The 26,908-nt window shown below is 51.5% G+C and overlaps 2 protein-coding genes across 2 annotated transcripts in view; one reads left to right on the top strand and one right to left on the bottom strand.

Moving 5' to 3' along the window:
• LOC139684145 (uncharacterized) overlaps positions 1-26,908 on the top strand; it is a 1,342,464-nt gene that overhangs the window by 665,993 nt on the left and 649,563 nt on the right. Inside the window, 1 exon segment of the mRNA XM_071579746.1 lies at positions 21,023-21,680. Within this exon segment, the coding sequence (XP_071435847.1) occupies positions 21,023-21,680 (658 nt within the window).
• Positions 1-26,908, bottom strand: part of LOC139684146 (uncharacterized) — an 800,710-nt gene that overhangs the window by 763,944 nt on the left and 9,858 nt on the right.

The following is a 26,908-nucleotide window of genomic DNA, read 5'->3' as shown; positions in this document are numbered from 1 at the left end:
CTGGGAGTCACTGAGCCTGGGTGGGGACGGTGGGCAGGGCTGGCAGGGACAGGCTGTGGTGCCTGTGACACACAAGGGCAGTGCCCCACAGGGCAGCGCTGCAGGGCCAACAGGTCCTGCTGCCCCAGCGCAGCCTGTGCTGTGGGTGGGTGCACACACAGGGAGACGCTGGTTTGGGGCTGCCCTTATTCCCACACAACCATGAGTGTTGCTCTAGTTTATATTTTATTTTAATTTGGAACACTGGAAACTCCTCCTGGCAACAACACAGAGGGAATCCCTGGGTATTGGCAGCACCATCAGGGTGGAGAGAGGGACCTGCAGCAGCTCAGACCCCAAACCCACATCAATCAGTCCCTGCTGGCAGCTCTGCCCTCCTGCCCCTCGGGGATTGCCACTGCCCAGGAGCTGCACCCTGATGGAAATACAGGGGTAATCTGCTCCAGCCCCTGACTGGAGCTGGGCTCTCATGGATTGGGATCGATTTTAGGATGGAATCAGGGGGTTTATAACTTTTGGATAAATCACGTTGTCCCTGCAGCAGCCACACCACAATGCCCAGCAGGACCAGTGTCCCAACCCCTCCAGCTCCCAGCAGAGCCCAGAACCAGTGAAGACCTGCAATGGGACTATCCTGGGAGGGAGTGAGGAGGCAGCTCTTCTTCCTCTGTGCTCCCTGCTCTGCTTTTAATGCTCTGCCTCAGCTGCAGGTCCCCCACATCCCTCTGCTCAGCAAGGAAACCTCACAAGGCTCTCTGGGGGCCCAGAAAGCCCACAAGGTGCCTCTTTGTTCACTTGTCCCAGCAAAGCTGCAAAGACTCAGAGCTCAGTCCCTCCCTCTCCTGCCCTGAGCTGCACCCAGAGGGGTGTCCTGGGGATGGGGAGACTCCCAAGTCAAGCCCTGGGGATGTTTGGAGTGATCCCAGAGGGGGCTGCAGAGCCCCCCAGCCCTGCTGAGCAGGTGAAGCCCTGCACGGTGTCCGTGGGCACTAGCTGTATTTTCCATCCTTCCCAAGGAAATGGGGTGAGAAGAACAAAACCTGCTGGTGCCAACACTGTGCCCCAGGCTGGGGGTGGGCAGCAAACCCTCTGCAGGGCAAAGCATTGGGTTGTGGCCACCAGCAGCTCAGGAAAAGGCACACAAGGTCGTTTTCTTGCCCAGGATTTCCTGCAGGGAAGGGATCCAGCCCCATCAGGGACATTGGCCCCTCCAAACCCGTCCCCCCAAGCAGAGCCCCCCTGGGATGGGGCAGAGGGGCCGAGGGACGTCACTCACCGGGGCCCCTCCGGGGCACAGCAGGGCTGGCACAGATGGTGGTCAGTGCCCTGTCCCTGCCCCCACGATATTGGGATCCAGGATAACGGGGGGGGGTTTGGCCCCTCTGGAGCAGGAGCAGAGCCCGGCAGGGGGGTGGGCTCGTGTCCCTCCAGGCTCTGAGTCGCTGTCCATGTGTCACCGCGGCCGCAGGAGCCACAAAGAGCCACTGCCGAGGGTGAAGCTGCTCCGAGGGGTGTGAAGGGGCTGTGGGGGGAGAGAGGAAGGTGCTGAAAGGGCTCCTGGAGGTACATCCCCCACCTCCTCCTCCTCCTCTTCTTCCTCTTCCCTTTCACTACCATGCACTAATATAGATATTGTAATGTGAATATAATATTTATTATGAGATCTTTATATAGTTCTATTTTTATAATACTAAATGAATAATAATGATGAATTAGAATATTAAAAAGATTTTAATAAGCAATTTTTTCATATTTTCACTGCATAATTTATTTATTTACTTGTATATTTGTATATTTTATATATATTTATATTAATATTTATAATAATATATTATTTAAATAGTAGATGAATTCTAAGTTCTTGATTACATTTCAATTGATTATTTTTATTATTCATTTATTTCTATGTTTCTAATATGTATATTTTATATATATAATATTATATAAAATCATATATTAAATAATATAAATACTATATATCACTTAAATTAATATTTTAATACTTATTTTTTGTTCATACTTTGATTTCATAACTTATATAAATATATTTTCATTATTTATTTTTATATTTGTTTATATTTTCGTGTTTTATACCTTTATATTTTTATTTTTAATAATTTTTATTCACATATTAATTAAATATTTATTTTTTCTTTCCACTTATTAAATATATTTTACACTTAAATTATTCATAATTAAATTGTTGTTGATCAATTATCATCCCCCTGTGCCCCATGACCCCCATGTGCCACAGAACCGACCCCACTGTGCCCTGTGCCCCCAGCCCTTGCTCTGCAGAGCGTTGCCAGAGGAACAGGAAACCTTTGCACAGACCCCAAAAACTCAGGGAGAGGGATCAGGGCACAAAATGGGGCTGAAATGAAGCAAAGCTGCTTTTTATCCCAACAGCCCTTGGACAGTCCCACCTGGGGGGTGCTGGGTGTGTTGTTCACCCGTCTCCACTCCTGCCCTGCCCTCACTCCAACCCACACTGGCTGCAGGTTCCTGCCTGGAACAGCCTTGGGCTTCTCCTGCCAAGTGGAGGTGACCAGTTGTTCCAAAAATCTCTCTGGGGAGAGTTTGATGGGATGCAAAGCCACTGAGGAAATGGGAATCCCAAATCCATGGGGCACAAGTGTCCCTGTGCCCTGAACACCACCCCAAACCCTCCTCACCCCCCTGCCCACCTGAAAACCCAGGACTTTGGGGTCCTTTTCAAGCCTCCTCCTCCCTATTTCCCATTTGGGTCTCATTCTGCAGCACCACCAGCTCACAGTGCTGATCTTCACAGCTTCTCTTGCCATCAGCCCAGTTTCCCAATTCCTTGCAGAGCCAGGAGCTGAGGGAGCTCAAGGGGTGCAGCAGCCTGGGACACAGGGCTGGAGTGGAGCACCTGGAACCTCCTGGAATGGTCTCAGTTTGCAGCCCTTGGCAGGGCTGGGAGTCGGTGGCCATGGGACCCTCCAGCCCTGGGCTCCTCCCTCAGCCCCTTCCCTCCCCTCCCAGCTGGGTTGGCTCCCCTGAGGCTTCCTCGGACTGCTGTTGGCCATCAAGGAAAGGTTCTTGAGGGCAAAATTGTATTAATTCTGGAGGTTTTCCAGCCTTTCCCTGCTCTTTTCAAGCCCAGATCTCATTTTAGAGGCCACCAAACCCAACTCTCCCCATGAGTTTGGAAACCTCAACACAGGGATGGAGAACCAAATGGACCCCAAAGGTAACAGACCCAAAAGTCTTCCCAGAGCCTGAAAAAGGAATTTTTCTGCCAAAATACACTCCCTGTGACATTTCTTGGCTGCAGAAGGTCCATCCCCAGGACGTCTCAGATTGGCACAAACTGTTTCCCTGGCCATGACAAGTCCTGAGGGCGACACTGACCTCGGACACCCTCTCACACCGTGACTGAGGAGAGTCTGGCCCCAAAAATGGCACCAGCCAGGCCTCTTATCTGTTTTTTAATAACATATTTCTACATTTTGCAGCCTCCCCCGGCCCTGGGGAAATGGGGCTGAGCACAGCCAGGGCAAGGGGCTCACTGGGAATGCAGAAACATGTGAGGGATTAATGCTTTGGCCAAACAGGAGAAAAACAGGTGGAAATTCCTTAAAATGATACAAAAAGCTTTTATTTGAGGTTCTTGAAGTGAGGTAGAAGCATGTCAGGGCCTCGAGCTCTGCAGCCACAGGCAGGTGAGCAGGAGACAGGTGCTATTGGGTGTTTCTTCCTCAAAATATGGGCTGGGAGGGACTTGAAATGGCTTTTGCTGTTGGTTTTGACCCAATCTTTGGCCTCTTTGATCCCCTGACAGGAGCTCTGACCTGGATCACAGGAATGTCCTCACTCTCATTGGGAAGGGATGAGTCTGGGGTTTGACTGAATTTTACTTGATCTTTGACTTTTCTTCTCTCCTCCCCCCTGTGTCATTTTCCACCCCCCAAACTCACATTTTCCCCAGAATTGACACACTTGGATCATTCCATGAAACAACCACAAATTCCCAACCTTGTCCCCTCCTTTTTCTTTGTGTTTTTGGATGTTAAGCCCAGTTTTGGGCCGGCCCCACAACCCCCCAGCAGTACCTGTTTATAGAGGTACAATGAGGTTTTTCTCATGTATCCAAAACTGGAGGAAAATAAGAAGTGGAAAAAAAATCAGGAAATCGCCCCAGTTTCTTTCAGCTGCAGGAAACAGGATAAAAGTGGATAATCCCAAAACCACAGGGACCCCACAGGGGGAGCAGGACAAGGACTCCAACCCCTCTCCCTGAGCAGCAGCACCGCCAACAACTGAGTGGGACCCCCATTCCCAGCTCCCTGCACTGCTGAGGGGGGAGGAGGCACAGCTGGGAAGGAGGGAGGGGTGGGGGAAGGGGTTTGTTGGGTTTAGTTCTACTTGTGTATCCCTGTGAAAAGAGACACACTGAAGACAGGTTAATGGAGAAAGATACAGGGTTTTATTAGAAGAAGCTTCCACATTCAAACTCAGGGGGTTTGACCCTCTGGTCAGGAAGTTACAGGGTTTATATACCCACTTTTAACAGTCAATCAGAATTCTCATTTTTCTTTTATGCCCACACAAAAGTTCTGCCAATCTACCCCCTTCATCATGGGGAGGCAGTTGGGCCTTCTCCTGTTGTTTCTCTTCTGTTATCTTGCAAGTGTCCTGTTCAAAACAGCTCGGCCTTGACAAGGCCTGACAGCTGGTGAGAAAGGCACTTTAATATTCAGACTTCAGATCAGAGCAACTTAGCAGAGACTATATGAGTCTAACACCTTCTAAAATTACATTAAATTCTTAGGTATCAGGGGAAGGGTCACACCCTGCAGTCAGTTCTGCAGCTTTGGGGCACTTTCTGGAGAGTCAAAGCCGAGATTTTGGAGAGTCAGAGGTTTGATTTGGAAATACTGTAAATCCTTCACTACATGGAAAGAGGAAAACGTGCCAGTAACCTGGGCTAGTGGAAGGTGTCCCTGCCTGTCTTGGTTTGAGCTGGGAAAATGCCAACCCTCCAAGTACAGGGTCAGAGCCTCCCACCCCAACACCAAGGAAAGGGAGGAAAAGAGAGGGGAAGGAAAAAACCTTCAAACCACGTTTATACTAAAACTACATATATTTTACAGACAGAAAGAGACAACTAGGAGAGAGTACAAATACTCACACAAATTAAGAGCAACAAGGAACAGTTCCTTACTTCCTAGTACACACACAAAGTCCACTCTTCTAACCCCAAAGTATCTTAAAAGACTCAGTCCCCAGAAAACCAGACCCGAGCAGAGAGAGAAGAACCCACATCAAACATTTTACTTCCCAAAACAACTGCTGGGCCGGTGCTGGGCCTGGTCCTCCCCATCTCTCCTGGGACTGCACCGTGTGTGTGTCCTCTCGGCAGGAATGCTGTGGGGTGACTGCCCAAACCACTCCCACACACTGATTCTACTTCCCTGGAAAATGATGTCGTAATATGGTATGGAATAAAACACTATTGGCTGGGAGGAGCCAGCTGTCGGCTTAGCCCAGCCCAGATCAGCTGACAGCCCCAGGCCTAGGCTGAACTTCAAAAAACTCAAATTTAGGCCCATCTAGGTGAACCTTTGACACTGCCCACGGCAGGGCTTGGAGAGGGATGATCTTTAAGGGCCCTTCCAACCCAAACAATCCTGTGATTCTGTGACTTGAACTTGAGGAGATAGTTAAAAACCCAACTCCTCCTCTGGAGAGGGATCCAATTCCAACCCCCTGCCAGTTTAGGGCTGGTTTAGAACTGGTTTAGAGCTAGTTTAGGGCTGGGTTAAGGATGGTTTTAAGGCCTTGGTTTAGAGCTGGGTATAGAGCTAATTTGGAGCTGGTTTAGGGCTGTTTTTGGGACTGGTTTTAGGTCTGATTTTAGGAGTGGAATTAGAGCTGATGTAGGGCTAGTTTTAGGGCTCACTTATTTCTGGTTTAGTGCTGGGCGAGGGCTGGTTTAAGGGCTGGTTTACGACTGGTTTTAGTACATGTTAAGAGCTGTTTTAGGGCTGGATTTAAGACTAGTTTTAGGGCTGGTTTAGGGCTGGTTTAGTGAGACATTAGAGTCAATGTTTTCAATACCTGTATAAACACCAAATTATTTTTTAAGTGCTCTGAGCACTCAAAAAGTCAATTTGACACATTAATTGATCAGAATTATTATATTCTTTATTATAGTAGTTGACAATATTATTATAATTATATCCTATTACAGCTGCTACAGTCCCTCACCCCAGCTGAAAATACTGAAAAGTGTGGCATTAAAAAGTGTCCCTCCACATTTTGGAATTATTATGTAAATTCTCACCCTGCCACTAACTGTCCATTCCAGTAGTTAACAAAGAGAAGTAGTTACTGCTGATCCCTTGGCTGGGGACAGGTTGTCTCTTTTGGTTTTGGGGACATTTTTACCATTCTTAGCTCAGCGGAACGCAGGAGCGGTGTGTGTGCTGGGTAGAGGAGAAGCCATCTCCTGGCTTCTGCTGGCTGCCCCAGACTGCTCCTGGCTGCTCGCTGCTGCTGTTCTTGGTGAGATGATTTGTTTTTTTTCTCCTCGCCACGGCTGTTCTCCTGGTTCCTGCATCTGGGGTCCCGGCCTCTGCTCTGGTCTCACCGCTGTTTGCAGCATCACGGCCTGCCCGCCCCGGCTGGGGCAGCGACCTGGGAGAGAGAACTTGCAGCTGCTTTTCCAGGACACACAGCGGTTTGTCGCTTCCAGTTTTCCTTCTTCATTTGGGACAAAAGACACAAAGAGAGACACAAAGTTCATCTGGGAACTCACCCTGCTGCCAGCCGGGCTGTGACCCTGATACTGCCATAATTTTTCCATAGGAGGAAACCTGTTGGTTTGGGGGGTTTTTGTTGTTTTTTTCCTCTTGTGGTGTTGGGGAAGTCGTTTGCTCTGGTCTGTTTACACACACACACACACACACACACACATATATATATATATATATATTTACCAGTTAAGATTAGTTATCCTTCTTGTATTAAAGTTCTTTTTCTTTAAATTTGATAAAGAGTGGCGTGATTATTGTGGAGGACACCCCCTCCCCCACTTGTGGGTAAACATTTTGGTTTTTCCCCTCAAACCAAGACAGGGATGGTGTCTCATACATGTAATGTACCAATGGAAAAGGATAATTTAGGGACTGAGTTCCACAGTTTTACTTCTGTGATAGGAAGAAAACTAAAAATATGTGTGTTCTGTCCCAGGTTGTTCCAACCATGAGAAGGTCCAGGGTGTAAATATTAATTAGGATTAATCAATTCTCCAGCTGCACACCCACTCACACTCTCCTTACAAGCAGGAGAAAGAAACCTCAGTGGGTAAAAGCTGATGCATGAACTGTAATTTTAGACTTGGAGTCTGAAAAGTTCTTTCTATCCCAGAAAATGTGACCAGCTGAGGGTGTGGATATCACTGGCTGCTCCAAGTTATTTCCCCAGTCCCACATCAATACTGAAAAGAATTAAATTAAAAAAGTTCTGTTACAATCCAGGTCCCAACAAAACTTCCCCATGCAAAGCTTTTTGATTCTAAAAGCTGATAGAAAATGGGAGATTTATGTTGCATTATTGGCAAGTCCATGTGTTGGTTTCCTGGGCAAACGTGGGACTTTCTGCTCCTCTGGTGCTGCTCTGCCCTCAGCCCTGGGCTTGGTGACCAAAGCAGTGAAGTACCAAGGGAGATCAAACTGGTGAGCTGAGGGACTCCAGATTTTGCTGGGACTTGTCCCAAAGATCTCAAGGAGAGTTAAGGAATATTCATTTCCCAGATAAATTTGGGGCACCACATTTTCTGGTAAATATTGGTGTCAATGTTTTCAATACCTGTATAAATAACAAAGTATTTTTAAATTGCTCTCAACAGTCAAAAAGTCAATTTTGTAAATTATTTTTTCTGTATTATTATATGATTTATTATAGTATTTTACAATACTACTATAAATATATATTATTATAAATTCAACATCAGCATTCAGACTAATAAAACACCCAGAAAAAACCTTTTGCATTGAGAAAAAATAGTATTTCTGTTTTGCATTTTTTTTCTCTTCCCTAAGTATTTTTCTTCAGTCTATTCAGTCACTGTTTTTTTCCCAACCTGACTCTTGAAATATTTTAATTGGAAGATCTTATTTTCTTTTATCCACAGATTTGTCACCCCCCACATGTTTAATGACATTATTTTCCTTATTTGCTAATTCTTTTCAGATGTAAGTAAAGCTCAGTGCAATTTTCAGTCAGTTCAAGGCCACCTAAACCATATAATGAGAGCTATTCTGAGGGAATTGCCTTTAAAATTGTGTATTTTTGCTGGAAAATTAGTTCATTGTTAATTACTTTCAAATTCCTTGACCAGTTGTTCCAGGGAGGGTTCATGGGGATTCCAGGCTGAAACCAGACACCGTTTAAAATTCAAGTTACAAACCTGTCTCAGTGTACACAGGATGTTTCTCCTTAAAGGCCAAAGTCTAAGTTATAAGTTGTTGTTTTCCATAACTTGGCAGGTGGCAAGGCCAGACATGGACCAAAACTAATGGCATCTCATCACACCTGAATACACAGGGGTCACCCTGTGCAGGCTGCCCTTTCTCCAGGCCCCTATTTCAGGGTCCTGGGGGTCCTGGGGATTCCCCTTTTCCACACTGCCCCCTCTCCAGGCTGCAGGGGGTCTCTCAGCTCATCTATCGCCCCTCTGCTCCCCATCCCTACAAGTCACCAGGCATCTGGTGTCCATAAAAAGCTGCAAAACACCGAGATGCAGGTAAAAAAAAAAACCCTCAGAAATATCAAAACTGCGAAGCATCAAGATTCAGCCAAAACCCACTCCCAAATATGTAGATTAAGCCAAAAAATACGTCCCAGAAGTTCCCCTCCTCTGGTCTTTTCAATTTGAGGTTCGGGGTTCCACCCTGTTTGAGCTGCCGGGGAACCCACGTGTATGAGGACGGGCGGGAAATGTGTCCCTCAGCCCGGCGGGTAGACCTGTTCTCCCTTTACCCGGCGGGTAGACCTGTTCTCCCTTTAGCCCGGAGGGTAGACCAGTTCTCCCTTTACCCGGCGGGTAGACCAGTTCTGCCTTTAGCCCGGCGGGTAGACCTGTTCTCCCTCAGCACGGCGCCAGCCAGTTCTCCTAAACCTGCTGCGTTCGCCCTGGTGGGCGCGCCCTGCGAAAGTGGGGGGGGCGGGGCCGAGCCTGGAACACCCCCGGGAGAAGAGGAGGGGACAGCCATGCTCCTCCTTTTCCTCTTCCTTTTCCAGGGTTCCATCTGCACCCGAAGAAGTCTCGGGTGAGCGGGAGAACAGGGTGGAAAAGAGAAGGGGCCCCAAACTCCACAGTGCCCCCGCTGCCCCACCAAGGGCCGTGCGGGCTGTGCCAGGGAACACGAGAGCCGGGATGGGCCCGGACAAAGCCCCCAAGGGCACCAGGATGTGCCGCTCCTTGGAGCCCGCGCTGGGGCTGCCGCGGGGCGGGGCCGGAGCTGCACACAGGGAGGGCAAAGGGCCCCGACAAAGTGCTGTGGGACCCCCGAGCCGAGCCCCGAATAGCCTGGGGGAGCTCTGGGGGTTTGGTTTGTGTTTGAGGGCATGGTTGAGAGACCCCAAAGCTGATCTGGGAATGCCCCTTGGGGGATATTGGGGGTCCCTTTGAGGTGTTATTGGGTGTCCCACTGTTGGACCCCGGCAGAGCCCCTTGGTGGGTGGGGGGATGTGGGGACCCCCTTGGGGGGGGTTGGTGTGCCTGGGTCAGACCCTTCATTGACAGGTTGGGGAGGGGGCCTCCCAGTACACGGGGGACCCCCAGCAGCCCGGACAGGGGAGCCCCCCCAAAGTGGAGAGACCCAGAGAGGGGGAATTCCTGAGAGGGATTTTTTTGGCTGAGTCTTGGTGCTTTGGGCTGAATCTTGTGAGTACAGGGGGGACACAGTGCTGGGAAAGGGGATTTCAGGGGGAAGCAGGGCCAAGGAAAGGGAGTGTAGGGGGTTGTAGGAGTGGGATGGGGAGTCCAGGGGTCCCCAATGTTGAAGAAAGGGAGTCTTGAGGTAGGGACACCCAGAAAAGCTGGGAAAAGGGTTAAATTGTCCCCCAATGTTCCAAACAGGGCAGGGTGTGTGGTCTGGAAATGCAAGAGTGGGGGTCCCAGAGTCAAGAAAAAAGGGGTGAGGGGGCTGGAGTAGGTGGGATGGCCAGGAAAGGGGGTGCAGGAGGGTATTTGTGCAGGATAAGGGGGTGCAGGGGCATCCCAGTGCCTGGAAATGAGGGATCAGGAAGGTCCTGAGGTCAAGGAAAAGCAAGACTAGAGGTTGGGAGAGGTGGTTGGTGCTGCAGGTTGTGTCTGTGATGAGAAAAGTGCAGTCCAGAGGGTGGCAGGGTAAAGGAATAGGGAGCGTGGAATTTGGGAGAGACAGGATGGTGTTACAATCTGCTTAAATATTGCAGACATAGCTTGGGTTCAAAATGTTTTTCCTAACAATATTAAAACTCATTTTAATTAATTAAAATTAGTTAATTAATTAATTAAAAATTAAAAATTTTTTAAAAATGCAGAGAGAGAGGGAAATAAGAACAGTTAGAAAAACTCTAAGAGTACTTTTTAGAAGCAAAGAAAAAAGTTTACCACCAAACCCAATATTTTCTGCCAAGTTTGTGTGTGTGTGTGTGTGTGTGAGAAGCGATGTTGTCTCTGTTCCTGCAGGCAGAGGTGTGGAATGCAGCTCTTGCAGTGCAGATGTGATGCTCAGTCTGTGCTGCTCTCCCTTGTGCAGCAGGGCTGCTCCTCGCTCTCTGCAGAGCTCTCAGGCTCCGCGGAGCTGTCGCTCACGGGCAGCAGCGGCGCAGCCACCCCAGGCTGAACAGGGCCAGGGCTGGGTTAGCAGGAGCAGAACTGACGCAGGGAGCAAGGCAGAGCTCAGCTTTCTCCTCAGTCTGCAGGGCCAGGCAGGCAAGCAGCGTGGGTGGGGAAGAAGGAGGGTGAGAAGGTGAGATGGGTGAGGCAGGGAGGAGGTGGGAGAGGTTCTTGGCTGTGGTTCTCTCTCTCCATTCTCCACACACCCTACGCACCGAAATTCCAAGGTGTTCTTTGGGAGTTTTTATAGACTGCAAAAATACTTAGACACTGTTTTTTACAGGTAGCTTGCAAATTTCTTAAAAGCAGGATATAGTTTTAGCTAAGTCATTACAACAAGAGGATGCTTGTGTGAGTTCTCATCAGGCAAGAAGTTGGGCTGAATTTGCTCCCATGACTTGCAGGAAGCTTGGAGAAAGGCTTTGGCAGGGTGTTTGTTTGTAAGAGAATTCTGTCTTTGTGTCGAACTGCTGACAGAAAATTCTTGGATAGGATGTTTATAACAGGGGAACAATGAGGGAATAATATTTACTACATTTCTCAGTTATTGGTGTGTAACAGATGGGTGGGAAAGGGGGGTCAGGGGGTCCTTGGATTAAAAGTAGGAGAATGTGGGGGTGAGGTTATGTGGGATGGCTGGGAATGGGGGCCTGAGGGTCCCTGGTGTCAAAGAAAAGGGGGATCCAGAGGCTGGGAGAGGCAAGATGGGCAGGAAAAGGGGTGCAGGAGTATCCTGGAGTCAGAGAAAGGGGTGTCCGAGGTTGGAGAACAGGGAATAGCCACGCAGGGGGGTCCCAGAGCCCAGGAAAAGGAGGTGCAGGAGGATAATGAAAATAGTAGGGAGGAGAAAGAGAAAACAATGGGATGGGGCTCCAAAGTGCTGATTTCCAAAGGCAGAAAAGTGGGGAGAGGGTGGGGAAGTGTCCCCAGGGAAAGGGATTGCAGAGCAGATCTGCTGCTCAGGGCCAGAGCAGGGACTGGGAACAAGGATTCTGGGAATTCAGGGCAGTAGGAGGGGGGTTTCCCTCCCCATGCTGCCCATCCTGTGCTTCCCAGAGCCCAGTCACTCCCACTATGAGTCTAGCTGTTCCCAGTATATCTCACTTGCCCAGAACAGAATCCTAGTTGGCCCAGTATGACCCTAGTCTGTCCCACCATGGTCTCAGTGACGCCCAGTAGCCCCCAGTATAGACCCAATCATTTGACTTGCTCCCAGTTTCCCCATGTGTGGTTTCAGTTTTCTGCTAGCATAGTCCCAGTAACTCCCACTGTGGTCCTAGTCACCCCCAGTATGGTTCCAGTGACTTCCAGTCTCTGCCAGTATGGTGTCAGGATGATCCCAGTTGCCCCCAGTCTCTGCCAGAAGGAGCTAAAATCTCCTGTATCACATGGAGGCCCCACCCAGAGGAGGGTCCCTCCAAGTTCTGTGGCTGCAGGAAGAGCCCCGAGGAGCCAAGGGCCCCCCAGAGCCACCCCAGGCAGTAGAAGGTGGTCCTACAAGGCCTCCTGCTGCCCCTTGTGTCCTCCAGCTTCGGCCCAGCTCCTCCTAGTGTTATCCCAGTTGCCTTCAACATGGTCCCACTTGCTTCCAGTTTCAGCCCAGTCTCATGCCATTAGCTCCAAGTGTGCTCCCAGATATTTTCTAGTCATTGCCGGTATGATCTGAGTCACTCCCAGATAGTCTCATTATGATCCCAGTATGACTCCAGTGCTCCCACTATTACCCCAGTTCCCCCCACATGCTTTCAGTTGCTCACTTTTATCCCTACTATGGTTCCACTCACTCCCAGTATATCCCAGTGGAGGGGTGGCTTTATATGTTAGAGAGTCTCTTGACTCTGTTGAACTTGAGGTCAGCAGTGAGAAGGTTGAGTGTCTGTGGGCCAGAATCAGGGGGAAGGCCAACAGGCCTGACATCCTTGTGGGTGTCTGTTACAGGCCACCCAACCAGGATGATGAAAGAGATGAATTATTCTCCAAGCTGCGGGGAGATGTCTCAAAATCTCCAGGCCTTGTTCTTGTGGGTGACTTGAACCTGCCAGATATCTGCTGGGAGCTCAACACAGCAGAGAAGAGGCAGTCTGGGAGATTCCTGGAGTGTATAGAGGATAATTTCCTGCTTCAGCTGGTAAATGAACCTACCAGGGGTGGGGCCCCTCTACACCTGCTGTTTATAGAGAGGGGCTGGTGGGAGATGTAGTGGTCAGAGGCTGTCTGGGTACAGCGACCATGAAGTAACAGAGTTTTCAGTCCTCAGGGATATGAGGAGGGCCATCAATAAAACCTCTTTGCTGGAATTCCAGAGGGCAGATTTCAACCTTGTCAGAAGACTGGACCAGAGCATACCTGGGAAACAACCCTCAAAAACAAGGGGGGCCAGGAGGGATGGATGTGCTTTAAGAAGGAAGTCTTGAGTGCACAGGAATAGCCTGTCCTGGTGTGCCAGCATGGAAGCCAATGGGGAAGACATCCAGCTTAGTTGTACAGGGAGATTCTGAAGGAAATCAGTGATAAAAAGAGAGCTGACTGAGTGTGGAAAAAAAGGGCTGGCTATTTAGGAAGAGTTTAGGAACATAGTTAGGTCCTGTAGGAAGGAAATGAGAGACAAAAGTGCAATTTGAAGTCAGTTTGGCTACTTCTGTTAGGGCTGACAAAAAGTGCTTCTATAAATATGTTAATAGGAAAAGGAGGGACAAGGAAAACCTCCATTCTTTGTTGGACTTGGGGGAGAACATTTTTACCAGAGATAAGGGGAAGGCTGAGGTTCTTAACACCTACTTTTCCTCAGTTTTCACCAGTAAGACAGGTGGCCTGAGGACAACTGGCCTCCTGAGCTGGTAGAAAAGAGACAGGGAGCTGACTAGTCCCGCTGTGTTCCAGGAGGAAATAGTGACTTAGTGAGGCACCTGAATCCTCACAAGTCTGTGGGGCCAGATGGGATCCATCCTGGGGAGATGAGGGAGCTGCTGGAAGAGCTTGCCAAGCCACTCTCCATCATCTCCCAACAGTCCTGTCTCTCTGGGGATGTCCTAGAGAATTGGAAGTTGGACATTGTCACCCCAATCCATAAAAAGTGCTGCAAGGCTGACCCTGGCAACTCCAAGCCTGTCAGCCTGACCTCGGTGCCTGTCAGGGTTATGGAGCAGATCATCCTGAGTGCAATCACACAGCACCTAAAGGATGGGCAAGGGCTCAGACCCAGCCAGCATGGGTTTTTTCGGGGCAGGTCCTGTCTGATCAACCTGATCTCTTTTTATGATCAGGTGACCCACCTGGTGGATGAGGGGAAGGCTGTGGATGTGTCTATCTGGACTTCAGCAAGGCCTTTGACACTGTCTCCCATAATATACTCCTGGAAAAGCTGGTAGCCCATGGCTTGCACAGGTGTACCCTCTGCTGGGTCAGGAGCTGGCTGGAGGGCCAGGCCCAGAGTGTGCTGGTGAACGGGACTGTGTCCAGCTGGCGGCCGGTCACCAGTGGTGTCCCCCAGGGGTCTGTGTTGGGCCCAGTCCTGTTTAACATCTTCATTGATGATTTAGATGAGGGGATTGAGTCCATCATCAGCACATTTGCTGATGACACCAAGTTGGGAGGGAGTGTCGAGCTGCTGGAAGGCAGGAGGGCTCTTCAGAGGGACCTGGATGGACTTGAGGGATGGGCTGATTCCAATGGGATGAAGTTCAACAAGGCCAAGTGCAGGTCCTGCCCTTTGGCCACACCAACCCCTGCAGTGCTCCAGGCTGGGCACAGAGTGACTGCAGAGCAGCCAGGCAGAGGGATCTTGGGGGACTGATTGACAGGAAGCTCAACATGAGCCAACAGTGTGCCCAGGTGGCCAAGAAGGCCAATGGGATTCTGACCTGGATCCAAACTAGCGTGGCCAGCAGGCCCAGGGCAGTGACCCTTCCCCTGGACTCTGCCTTGGGGAGGCCACACCTTGAGTGTTGTGTTCAGTTCTGGGCCCCTCAGTTCAGGAAAGATATTGAGAGGCTGGAGCAGGTCCAGAGAAGAGCAAGGAGGCTGGAGAAGGGACTGGAGCACAAGTGCTGTGGGGAGAGGCTGAGGGAGCTGGAGGTGTTTAGCCTGGAGAAGAGGAGGCTCAGAGGTGTTTTCATCACGCTCTAAAAGTACCTGAAAGGAGATTGTAGACAGGTGGGGATTGGTCTCTTTTCCAAGACACTCAGCAATAGGACAAGAGGGCAGGGGCTCAAGCTCTGCCAGGGCAAGTTTTAGGTTGAATATCAGGAAGAAGTTCTTCACAGAGAGAGTGCTCAGGCATTGGAATGGCCTGCCCAGGGAGGGGGTGGATTCTCCAACCCTGGAGGTATTTAAGGTAAGACTGGACGTGGCACAGAGTACCATGATCTGGTAATCAAATTGGGGTTGGATTAAGGGTTGGACTTGATGATCTGGGAGGTCTCTTCCAACCCAACTGATTCTGTGATTCTATGAGAACAGAGCAGGGATGGTGGCAAGGCCCTGTCTTGGCACAGGCAGAGCACAGGCCCAAGGGGAAGAGCAAAAGAGACAGAAGCTCCACTTCCCTCTCTTTTATACTTCTTGATGCTTCCTAATGATGTCAGATGATATGAAATATCTCTTTGGTTGCTCAAGTCAGGTGATGCTTGTCCCTTCTAATCTCTGTGACATCCTCTGGGCCTGATGAATTGAGGCCTGGCTGAAGCTAAAGCTAAAACTACCACACCCCATTACATTCTATTCTCAAGCTCCATTTCTATGATGGTTCGGGATAGAATTTACACACTGAGAAATGACTTAACAAAATTCCAGGGATCTTGCTTTCAACTGGCCACATCCTGGGACTGAGAGGATCTCCTCAAATAATATTTTGGGTGTCACTGGAGTCCTCGGGGTGCTGGAACCCGTGGAGGATCTGCAGCTTTGTCCCACCTGGGTCATCAATAATTGTCACCAAAAGTCATCAGGAAGGAATGAGACCCTCCAAGCCCCCCTTTGGAGTGTCTGTGACTCAGACACTCCTTTATTCTGGGCAGAGACAGGGAGAGAATCTTTCCAGCTCCATACAAGCCCTTCCAAGACTTCTCACATATTTATACATTTTGTCAAACAAAGAAATTACCATTCTTTTCTTCTAAGATATACAATTCTCTTCATTAATTGGTATTCTATTCTTTATTGGCTGTTTTTGTGAACATTCTTTGGCGCTTTTATCATTCTGCCTCAGGCAAAGTCTCCAACTCTCAGGCTGAAATGTCTTTGATAGTCTCCTCTGTATCTTCTGGTTGCTCCAACATGGCTTTGAGGGACCATAAATTTAAGATACCAGATGTCCAATCTTCAGCTACCTCAGGCTTCTCTTTCCTGCAGCCCATCAGAGCCAGTCCAGGGAAACTCAAAGCTTTGGTGCTTTAAAGACCAGACTGATGAGAGTCTGTGAGAAGTAACGCAGTCAACGATTGTCACTAATTAAATATTTAGGAAAGTTGTATAATTTGCAGCACTGCAAGTCACTGGGAAGTGGGTTGTGGGGGCTGAGATGGGATGTGAAAGAACCAATGGCCAACTGGAAGAAGATCTGGGTAGTCTGAGAAAGTTGGGAAGGACATTGAGGAGACTTGAGGGGCCCTGGGAGGGCTGGGGGCAATTGGAAAAAAGCTTCAGGAGATCTGAGGGGTGTTGGAGGGGGGTTGGTGGTTCCTAGTGGGGCTGAGAGGGGCTTTGAGGGGCGCTGGAAGGGCTGGGCAAGGACTGGAAGGAGGTTCCACATGACCCTGCGTGGGATGGTGTGACCGGGAGAAGGTTTGGTGAAGGTCATGGGGGGTCTGTGGGAGGATTTAGGGGGTCCTTCCTCCCTGGCCCTGCCTGGAGCTGCCGCCGGACGCTCCCCAAGACGCTGCCAGGGGTCGGGGCTCCATGTCAGGGGTTTGTCCTCCTGGGCTGGGGCTTCTCCCTGTGCCACAAAGGCAGGGGGTCACCTGGAGTCGCGTGTCACCCCCTCCCCTGCTGTCCCTCTGCCCCCAGCCGGCTGCCCCCAGTGTTCCCAGTAAAGCATTCCAGTTCTCCCCAGTCCCGGTCACTGGGGCTGGCTAGGGGGATCAGCCAGAGAAGGCCCCGAATCATTTTCCAGCCAATCAGAGCGCGCGGCGCTGATAACTCCGCAGTTGCCAGGCAGACCCGCAGCGCCCCCCGCTCCCCACCCCAAACAGACCCGCGCCCCCCCCCCCTCGCCCCCAGCGCCCCCCGGAATGGCAATTTTTTGGCGGGGGGAGGTGGGGGCGCCGAGGCCGGCCCCCCCCGCGCTGTCCCAGCCGTGGAGGCTGCGGCGGGGGCCGAGTGCGGGCGGGAGTGGACAAGAGCCCAGCGCTGCCCCATCCTGAGCTGCCCCAGCTCCATCCCTGCTCCTCCCGCGGGGAGCGGCGGGGCTGGGGGCAAGGGGGGCCTGGAGGGGGTGGTGCTGGGCCTGGAGGGAGGAGGAGAAGAGCTGGAGTGGGCGGGACTGAGGGGGCGGAGAAGCAGCAGGAGAGGAGGGACAGAGCAGGGGGAGGAGCCGGGACAGGGGACACAGAGAGGACAAAGCAGCGCGTGGTCGGCGCTCGGTCGGAAGGTCGGTGTGGGGCGGGGGGGCGAGAGCGGTTTTGGGGCCCCTCGGGTTATCTGGGAGGGAACCCCGGGACCCGCGGAGTGGGGAGAGCGGAGAGGGGCGATAGCGGAGCTGGGGAAGCCCCGGAATGGTGGAATTGGGGGGCGGGAGCACAGAGGGAATACCGCGCCCCTTAAACGGGGGTCCCGGAGAGGGAGAAGCCCCGGCAGTGTGGAGAGGAGGGGGGAGCAGCAATACAGGGGGGAGGTGGGACCCCCCAAGAGCCTGGAGGAGGTGAGAGCCGAGAGAGGAAGGAGCCGTGGGATTCCCGGGATCCCCGACAGCCCGGAGAGGGTGGGATGGGATCCCCAATACAAGTGGGACCCCCAGCAGTTCAGACAGGAGGACCCCAATAACCCCACCGTGGAGAATTCAGAGAAGAGGAACTGCTGGGAGGGTTGTTTTGGGCTGAATTTTGGTGTTTTGGAGGTATTTAGTGACACAAGATTAGAGATGGTGGAGACAGAGGGCGGGACTCGGGACGGCTGCGGGGAGAGGTGAGGGGAGATCTGCAAGTTTGGGGGGGCTTTTGGGGACTCAGGGCGGGTTTTGGGAGTCCCACATTACGCACCCACCCCCTACCCTTCCCTGGGACCCACCGGCGCCGTGTTGGCCATGAGAGTGAAGGTGGAGAAGCCGGGTAAGCCTCTCCCCCATCCCGGGACTGCCATCAGGTCCGTCAGGTCCATCCCACATCCTCCCCCACCCCCTCCACTCACCAAAAAAACCCCAAACCCATCTTGACATCCTGAAACCCCACACTTAAAACAACACGGTTCCCCAAATCACCTCTTGGACCTGCCAGAGCCCCTCAAAATGCCCCAGAGTCCCTCTCCCAACCCCCCAAGACTCCCCCAGAGTCCCCCAAAACTCCCTAGACCCCCCTAAACATCGCAGAGAACATCTCAGAGACCCCCAAAACACCCAAGAGAACCTCTCGAGTCCCTCCAAATTTTCATCCAGACCCTGCAAACCACCCCGAGACCACCCAATTTCCCCCCCAGACCTTCCAAAATTCCATCGCCCTCCCTCCAAACCCCCTCCCAGACTACCCCAAATGTCCCCAGGACCCCCAAACAACACCAGAACCCCCCTGGCCTCTCCCAGATATTCTCAAACCAGTCCAGGACCTCCCTAAATTCCCTTCCAGATGCTGAAAACTACCCCAGGATCCCTCTAAATCCCTTCCAGACCTTCCAAACAACCCAGAACCCTCCAACTGCTTCCAGACCAGCCCAGATACTCCCAACCCCTTCCCATAAACCCTCGTCCCTGACCCCCCGAAAACTCCTTCAAGGGAGAGTTGAAACAGAGAGAACTGAAGCTAAGGGAGACATGTGGACAGCCTGAAAAAACAGGAAAATCAGATTAATTTGATGGGTTTTTTTCCTAGAAGTGTGAGAAACAAAGGGAGTCACCCCCCAAATGTGGCTTTGCTTGGGGGGCATCCCTGGATGCTGGAAAATCCTGGGATCTTCCGAAGTCTCCAAATGGAGGTGCCTGGCACAGATCCCTTAAAACCCCAAACCATCAAGACTGGGCAAAAAAACCCCAAAATATGGAGATTAAGGAAAAAGAAATTCAAAGCACCAAGATTCACTTCCAAAAAAAACCCTCCCAGATATTTTCTCCCTGTGTTCTCTGTGCTTGGGGTTCTGGGGATCCCCCCTGTCCAGGTTGTTGGGGGTGCCTTGTGTTTTGGGGTCCCCTCTCTGGGGTTCTGCCTTTTCCAGGCTACTGGAGATCCCAGGAATTTCAGATGTCCCCCACTCTGTGATCTGAACCCACTGAGTTTCTTTGATTCTCCCCTCTCCATGATCCCTGCAAGGAATGCCAAGGGTCCCAGGGGTCCTTTCTGCCCTGACTCTCTGCTCAGGGTGCTCAGGGACCCCCCTGGATCCCAAAATGGACAGGCCAGAGAGGGGGCACCCTCAAAACACCCAGCATCCTGGAGAGGTGGGGCCCTTGGGAACCACCACCCCAAGCAGAGAGTCAGGGGAGGAGGGACTGCGGGGTCCCCAAATCCCCTCTGGTGCCCCTATTTAGGGTTAGAATCTTGGTGTTTTGGGCTGAATGCTGGGGGTGCAGAGGGGACCCAGAGCTGGGGAAGGGGGTTTTCAGGGGGTCCCATAGCCAAGAGAAGGGATGTGATTGCTCAGAAAAGTGGGATGGAAAGCCCAGGAGTCTCCTGTGCCCAGGAAGGGTGGGTACAGGGGACCTCGATGTTAAGGAAAGGTGGGTCATGATATAGAAAAACCCAGAATGGTCAGAAAAGAGGGATTCAAGGTATCACTCAGTGTTCCAAAAGGGATCTGTGATCTGGGAAATGCAGGAGTGGGGGCACTGGGGGTCCCAGAGTCAAGGCAAAGGTGCGTGTGGGGACTGGAAGAGGTGGGATGGCCTGGAAAAGGACTGCAGGGGAGTGTTGGTGTAGGATAAGTGGAGCAGGGACATCCCAGTGCTTTGGAATGGATGATCAGGATGGGCCCAAGGTAAGGGAAGGGTAAGACTAGGAGTGGGGAGAGGTGGTTGGGGGGTGGAGGTGGTCCCTGTGGCCAGAATAAGGGGAGTTGAGGAGATGGCAGAGGAAAGGCAAAGGGATTGTGATGTCTGGGAAAGGCAGGATGAGAGGGAAAAGGAGGGCAGGGTGGTCCTGGAGTCAAAGAAAGGGGGGTGTGAGGGCTGGTAAGCCGGGAATGGCCGGGCAGGGGGTTGTGGGGGCCTGGTAGGCTGGGGAGGGCGGGGACCCTGGAGAGGGAGGACCCCCAATACACAGGAGACCCCCAGCAGCCCAGACAGGGGGGACACACAGAATGCCAAAAGGGAGAGGTGAGAGACGAGAAGGTCCTGGGAGGGTTTTCTTGAGCTAAATCTTGGTGTTTTGGAGGTTTTTATGGACACAAGATGCCCAGTGACTTTTTGAGAGGGGCTTGAGCAACCCAACCCAAGGCACTCACAGCTTGTTTTCCCCAAAAAACCAGGATTTATCCTTCTGAAGGTGTGTCGGAATGGCGGAGGAGGATGCGAGGAAGAGGAAGATGCCGCGGGACTCCAAGGCAGGTGAGGAGGAAGTCAGTGCCCCTTTGCCCCTCTCTTGTGCTGTATCTTCCAGCCCAGCATGGCCCCGGCTGCAGGACAACCCCGCTGCCGACGCCGTCCTGCCGGGGCCGGGTTTAGAGGGATGTCCTTGGCCTTCCCTGTGGGCCGGAGGCAAATGCCTTGAGTGTCCTTGTTCCTTCCTGCCCCCAGGCCCCGAGCTGAGCAAGGGGAGCACGGAGGACAAATCCCCCCAGCACAACCTGGTGGCAGAGGCCACTTTGAACAGCTCCACAGAGCAGGAAGACACCGAGGAGAAAAAGCGACGGAGATCCCTCAGGAGGAGAAGCTCTCAACCGAGTTTTGGGTCCTCTGAGCAGGATAGAGCCACCCAGTGTGGGAAAGATGGCCAGAGCTCCAAGCAGAGCTCTGAGCTGGGGATGCAGCAGCAGCTTCAGAGCAGGGAGAAGCGCTGCAAGTGCTTGGCATGTGGGAAGGGATTCAGCAAGAGTTCCAACCTGATTCGCCACCAGCACATCCACACCGGGGAATGGCCCTACACATGTAAAGAATGTGGGAAGGGCTTCAGTCTTAGCTCCCACCTGATCCGCCACCAGATGATCCACACTGGGGAATGTCCCTACGAGTGTTCCCAGTGTGGGAAGAGGTGTCGGACCAGCTCCAATCTCCTCGACCATCAGCGCACACACACAGGGGAGAGGCCCTTCTGCTGCTCCGACTGTGGGAAGAGATTCAACCACAGCTCCAACCTCATCATGCACCGGCGTCGCCACACCGGGGAGAGGCCTCACAAATGTGGGGACTGTGGGAAGAGCTTCATCCGTAACTCTGAGCTCATCAAACACCGGATGAACCACACTGGGGAAAGGCCGTTTGAGTGTTCCGAGTGTGGGAAGAGGTTTAAGACCAGCTCAATTCTCCTCAGACATCAGCGCACACACACGGACGAGAGGCCCTTCTGCTGTACCGACTGCGGGAAGAGATTCAAACATAACTCCGTCCTCATCACTCACCAGCGTATCCACACTGGGGAGAGGCCTTATGAGTGTGATGAGTGTGAGAAGAGCTTCACAAACAGCTCTCACTTGACCGGACACCAACGGACCCACCAGTGAGGGAAGCCCCACGAGTGCCCTGACTGTGGGAAAAGCTTCATCTGCTGCTCCATCTCTATCACCCACATTCCTTGTGACCCACATTAGGAAGACCCCTGGCTGGTCTCCACATCCTCCTGGCTCTCCATGGGCATTTGAATTAACCCAGGGGGAGGAACATCCATGGTGTCATGGGTTTAGTTAGGCCCAGATTTAGGCTGTAGCTTTTAGAGCAAGGCCATGGACAATCAGCTGACTGGAGCTGGGTCAGCCCAGCTGACTCCTACTGGCCAACTCTATTGCATCCCATATTCTGACATCTTCTCAGATAGAAGAAGAGAGGGAGAAGAGATTTTCCTTCTTCTTCTTGCTGGATGATCAAGGAGTTTCTTGGCATTGCACAGCTCCTGGGGGGAGACCAAGATACTGGGGAAGTTGAAATTTATTTCCTGTTTGTTCTTGCTACCTTTTATTCTTAGTCTGTAGTTTGTATTTGTTTTGGTTTCTATTTTGTTTTCTGTTTAATATACATTGCTCTGCTGAACTGTGTCCTGTGTTTTGGTTTTTGGGGGACAGAAGAGGAGACTTTGCCTCTGAAATGATTACTTGGCATTTTGACACATCAAAACCATCACATATGGGGACACAGACTGAAGTGTGAAATTCATTGGGAAGGGGCATTTGCTGACTTTTGACCCTAAAAATCTCCCCTGCTCCATACCCTTAGTTTATCTTGTGGCCTCAAGGAATCCTGAATGGTGTTTCAGAACTTTTCTAAACTCAGTAATTCCATAATTCCAATTTTCTGTGGCTCTGCCTCTCTGTGGGCCACCCAACCCAACCCCATGCACATTCACAGGATTGATTTTTTGGTTTATTTTTTATTATATTTGATCCATCTTCATCCCTTAAAATCACCAAAAAATGGGATTAAAATAAAGAAACTGAACAAAGGCATCTAAACTTCCATCATTCTCCTGGGAATTGGAGCAGGAATTTGGGATTCAAAGGGATATTCAGGAAGATTTCAGGGTTCTGTGGGGATTTGGGAGAGTTTTCCCCAAAATTGGAGGTGTCCAGACCGACTGACATTTCTCCATCATTTTGCAGTCCAATATCTGAGAGGGATTGATCTGTCAGCTCATAACACCTCAATCCCACCCCAAAATGGCTTCATGCCAACTTGAAATTACTCAATCCCATCCCAAAATGGTTTAATGCAACTTGAACCCACTTAGGGGGAGTCAGCAGCAGGAGAAGGGATGCTATAAACCCAGGGAGGATGGGATAAAATTGGGAGGGCTTGGATGCAAATTGGGAGGGTTGGGATGGGACTTGGAGGGGGATGGGTTGGGGATTGGGAGACAAGAGATGGGGTGTGTGAGAAAACTGAGGGAGCTTCTGGGGTGCCCTCCTATCCTGAGGGGCGTACTGTGAGGGAGTGTAGGGGACATGTGACATCAGCACTTGGAGTGGGGCCCCACAGGGAGGGACACAGGGATCTCTTTTTGAGGGGATCCTGTTTCTTTGCACGAATTTTGGAGGCTATAACCATCTTTTGGGGGTCCCTCTCCTAATTTTCAGTGGCTGGAGTGAACCCCTCACATTTTGGTGGATGCTGAGATAGCCCCATTTGGGAGTTCTTTCTGCTGTTTTAAACCATTTTTAGGGGCTCTTGGGAGTCCCCCCCCCTTATTCTGGGGGTTGCAGTTACCCCTCTGGCACCACTGGTGGCTGAGGGGGATTATAATCCCCAATTCTGAAGTGTTACAAGTTACTTGTGGGGAATCCAGTTTTGGTGGACATCCCACCTGCAGGAGGGTGTCCCCCCTTCCTGGAAGGCTGCTGGGGTGGGGCTGGGACCCCTCCCCACACAACTCACACCATGGCCACCCAGAGTATTTCTGGGGTGACAGGGCTTCTTCATGCACTGGGACCAGCCCAGCTGATGTCACAGAACCCCAGAATGTGCTGAGTGGGAAGGGACCCCCAAGGATCATGGAGTCCAACCCTCAGCCCTGCACAGGCCCATCCCCAAGAGTCACACCCTGTGCCCCAGAGCATCATCCAAACACTCCTGGAGCTCTGTCAGCCTTGGGGCTGTGCCCACTGCCCTGGGGAGTCTGGTCAGTGCCTACCACCCTCTAGGGAAAGAACCTCTTTGTAAGATCCAACCTAACCCTGCCCTGACACAGCTGCAGGCCATTCCAAGAGTTCTATCCCTGGTCCCCACAGAGCAGAGATCAGTGCCTGCCCCTCCTGTGTCCCTGCCAAGGAAGTTGTACCTGCAATGAGGTGTCCCCTCAGTCTCCTCTTGTGCAGCTGAACACACCAAGTACCCTCAGCTGCTCCTCACACGCTTCCCCTGCAGGCCCTTCCCCTCTTGGTGTCCTCCTTTGGACACTCTCTAATGGCTCAATGTCTTCCTTCTGTTGTGGTGTCCCGATATTTCAGGTGAGGGAACTGCCAGGGCTGTGTGATGTGGGGTCTCAGGGTGCCCAGGGGCCACTGTGACACTGCAGGGCCTGCTGGAACCCAGGGGACATTGTGACACTGCAGGGTCTCCTGGAACCCAGCAGACATTGTGACACTGCAGGGCCTGCTGGAACCCAGGGGACACTGTGACACGGCAGGAAAGAGGGGACTTTGTGAGAGTCAGGGAATCACCAGCCCTGCCCAGCACTGGTCAGCAGCACAGAGGGGCAGTGGCCGCCCCTGGTGCCACAAAAGGAGCCTAATTGGGCCTCTGTGTGTCCAGCAGCAAAGGCAGACAGACACACAACCTTTAAGAAGAGGCAGCTGTAGCTGCACCTGAGTGTGCCCAACAGGGCAGAGAGACGGAGAGGCTGCACAGGAGGAGGCAGATGCAGCTGCTCCTGGTGACCCCACAAGGGGTGGTTGTAGGAAAGGGAGTTTTGAGGCTGGCAGATGTGAAGTTACATTTCCTGAACAGCAACCCTTGGAGATAAGAAAAGGACAGCTGATCTTCTGCCACTGGCAGGCCCAGGGACCAGAACACTACACACTGGTTGTGTTTGCATGTGTGTATTCCTCTGTCTGCTCTCACCCTCCCAAACCCTCCATACCTGCTGGGTCTCTTTTCCATCTGCAAGGAGGTCGAAAGCCCTGATCCATCCCCCCATGCCTCCCCCATGTCTCAGAGGTCACCAGTTCCCCTGCCCCTGCCTTCAATACCAGTCCCTGAGTCCATATATTGTAACATGGGATTTCAATAAATGGCTTTGCTTGGTTTGAGCTTCTGATTGGCCTTGTGGTTCATTCCTGTGGGGACCCAGATCCAGCACGACAAATGGAGCCCAACTGTGGAGCCTTGGGAAAGATCCCCAATATTTAGAGATTTGCCTTAGTAACCCCGACAGGGCAGGAGAGACAGGAATGACATGAAGTCCCTGTCCTGGTGATGGGGAGCAGTCCAGCTTGGGAAAAAGGCATGATTGGTGCCTGTCTGCTGGACAGAAGGTGATCAACTCTGGAAATTGGAAGAATCTCAAAGGGGAAATAAACATGACTGAATTATTTCTAAACAGCTCTGAAACAAAATGATTCAGTAACAGGGTCAGTGTCTAAGGCAGCTTGTGAAGCCAGAGCCCTGAAATAGCTTGAAGGGACAGAGCTGAGCTAAAAGAAACCAGTACCACATGAAAATAAAACTTATTTGTTTGTGAAGCCAGTGCCCTGAAAGCGTTTGTGGCCAAAACCTGTTTGACTGGCCAGAGCCAAACTAGTTAAAAGAACTGGAGCCTCCCCCGTTTTTTTGGTGGGTTTTTTTGTTGGTTTTTGTTTTGTTTTTTTTAAGATAAATCCCTGGAAGTCTTTTAACATTGCACCCTGATGTCTGGGAGAAACATTATGGAGATGAGATCTAAGCTGTCTGTGGAGCAGAGGAACATGCTCTGGATGATGAGGTGCTGCTTGAACAGCGTGAGCTCCAACTAAATGACTCTCCTTTCCAACACTCCCTGCTGTGGGCACAGCTGCCCTCTGAATGTGCTGCTGCCAGTGATTGCAGCTGCCCACCAAAGGATGCAGCAGGAGAAGCAGCTGCACCCCCCGTGCCGCTGTCACAGGCAGCGTTCCTGCCCGGGGCAGAGAAAGGCCCAAAGAGCAGCAGCCCCTGCCCTGCTCTTGCCGGACCCCCCTGCAGCCCTTCCCGCCTGGGGCACAGATGCCAATGGGTGGGATGGGGGCGGAGAGAAGCCGAGCCAGGCAGAGGCAGCGCCGAGCCCAGCGCAGAGCAGAGCGGAGGATGCTGCGGGCGGGGCCGGTGCCAGAGCCCGTGCCGGTGTCGGGGCCGGTGCCAGAGCCCGTACCGGAGCCAGAGCCTGTGCCGGTGCCGGTGCCAGAGCCCGTGCCGGTTCCAGAGCCCGTGCCGGTGCCGGTGCCGGTGCCAGAGCCGATACCCGGCGGGAGAACGCCCCGCTGCCCCTGCCCGCTGAGCCCCGGCCCGGCCAGGAGAGCTCCGAGCAGCCGCCAGAGCGCAGAGGCGGAGATGGCTCCCACAGCAGCACGGACAGCCCCCCCAGCGCTGCCGCCGCAGCCCCAGCACCCAGCGCAGCACCGCCAGAAGCTGCAGGAACGCCCCGGCCCAGCCCGGCAGAGCCGACAGGCACAGAAACCCATTGGCAGGAGCGGCCAGAGATGCCGAACTGGGACAGCCACAGATTCTGATCAATAGCAATGCTGTCAGGTTAACAACTGGTAATACCCTATTATGAATATTGATTTAACTCCTAATTAGTTAACTATGTCTTCACCTTTATAACGATGTAACAAAATATCATAATCATTTCCAGTATAAGGAATAGTGGAAGCTGTTTCATGCCAAAAAAAACTTCTATGCCTTTTTCAAATAGTATTAAAATTGAATATAAGCCTTATTACTCTTAAGAGAAGGCAAACAATAATGGCTTTAAGATAAAAGCTTTCAACAAGCTGCAAACATGTCACCTTTCTGTATCTCAGTTTCTAACGTATTTTGTAGCAGTCACGCTCTAAGACAGTGTCGTGCTGTAGGTTTAATATTCCAGTTATTTATCAAATATATACATTATTTCATTTTATTCTGCAAAGTTATGGCACAGAAACACACAAGTCTGCACTTTTGTAAAGTATCATTATTGTTCTTAAAGCCAATGTTTTTGTATCTAAAAAAGGTCTTAAATATCTAAACCAGTATAATTTTTGATGTGCAAATTATCCGTCAGATGAAAAGTACTGTCTAAATTTTAAGTTGCTTTCCAAACCTCTGATGTTTTTAAA

Source organism: Pithys albifrons, chromosome 32 (genome assembly GCF_047495875.1).
Source record: "Pithys albifrons albifrons isolate INPA30051 chromosome 32, PitAlb_v1, whole genome shotgun sequence".
NCBI classification, from domain to species: domain Eukaryota; kingdom Metazoa; phylum Chordata; class Aves; order Passeriformes; family Thamnophilidae; genus Pithys; species Pithys albifrons.
This window is presented reverse-complemented; position numbering and strand designations above follow the sequence as displayed.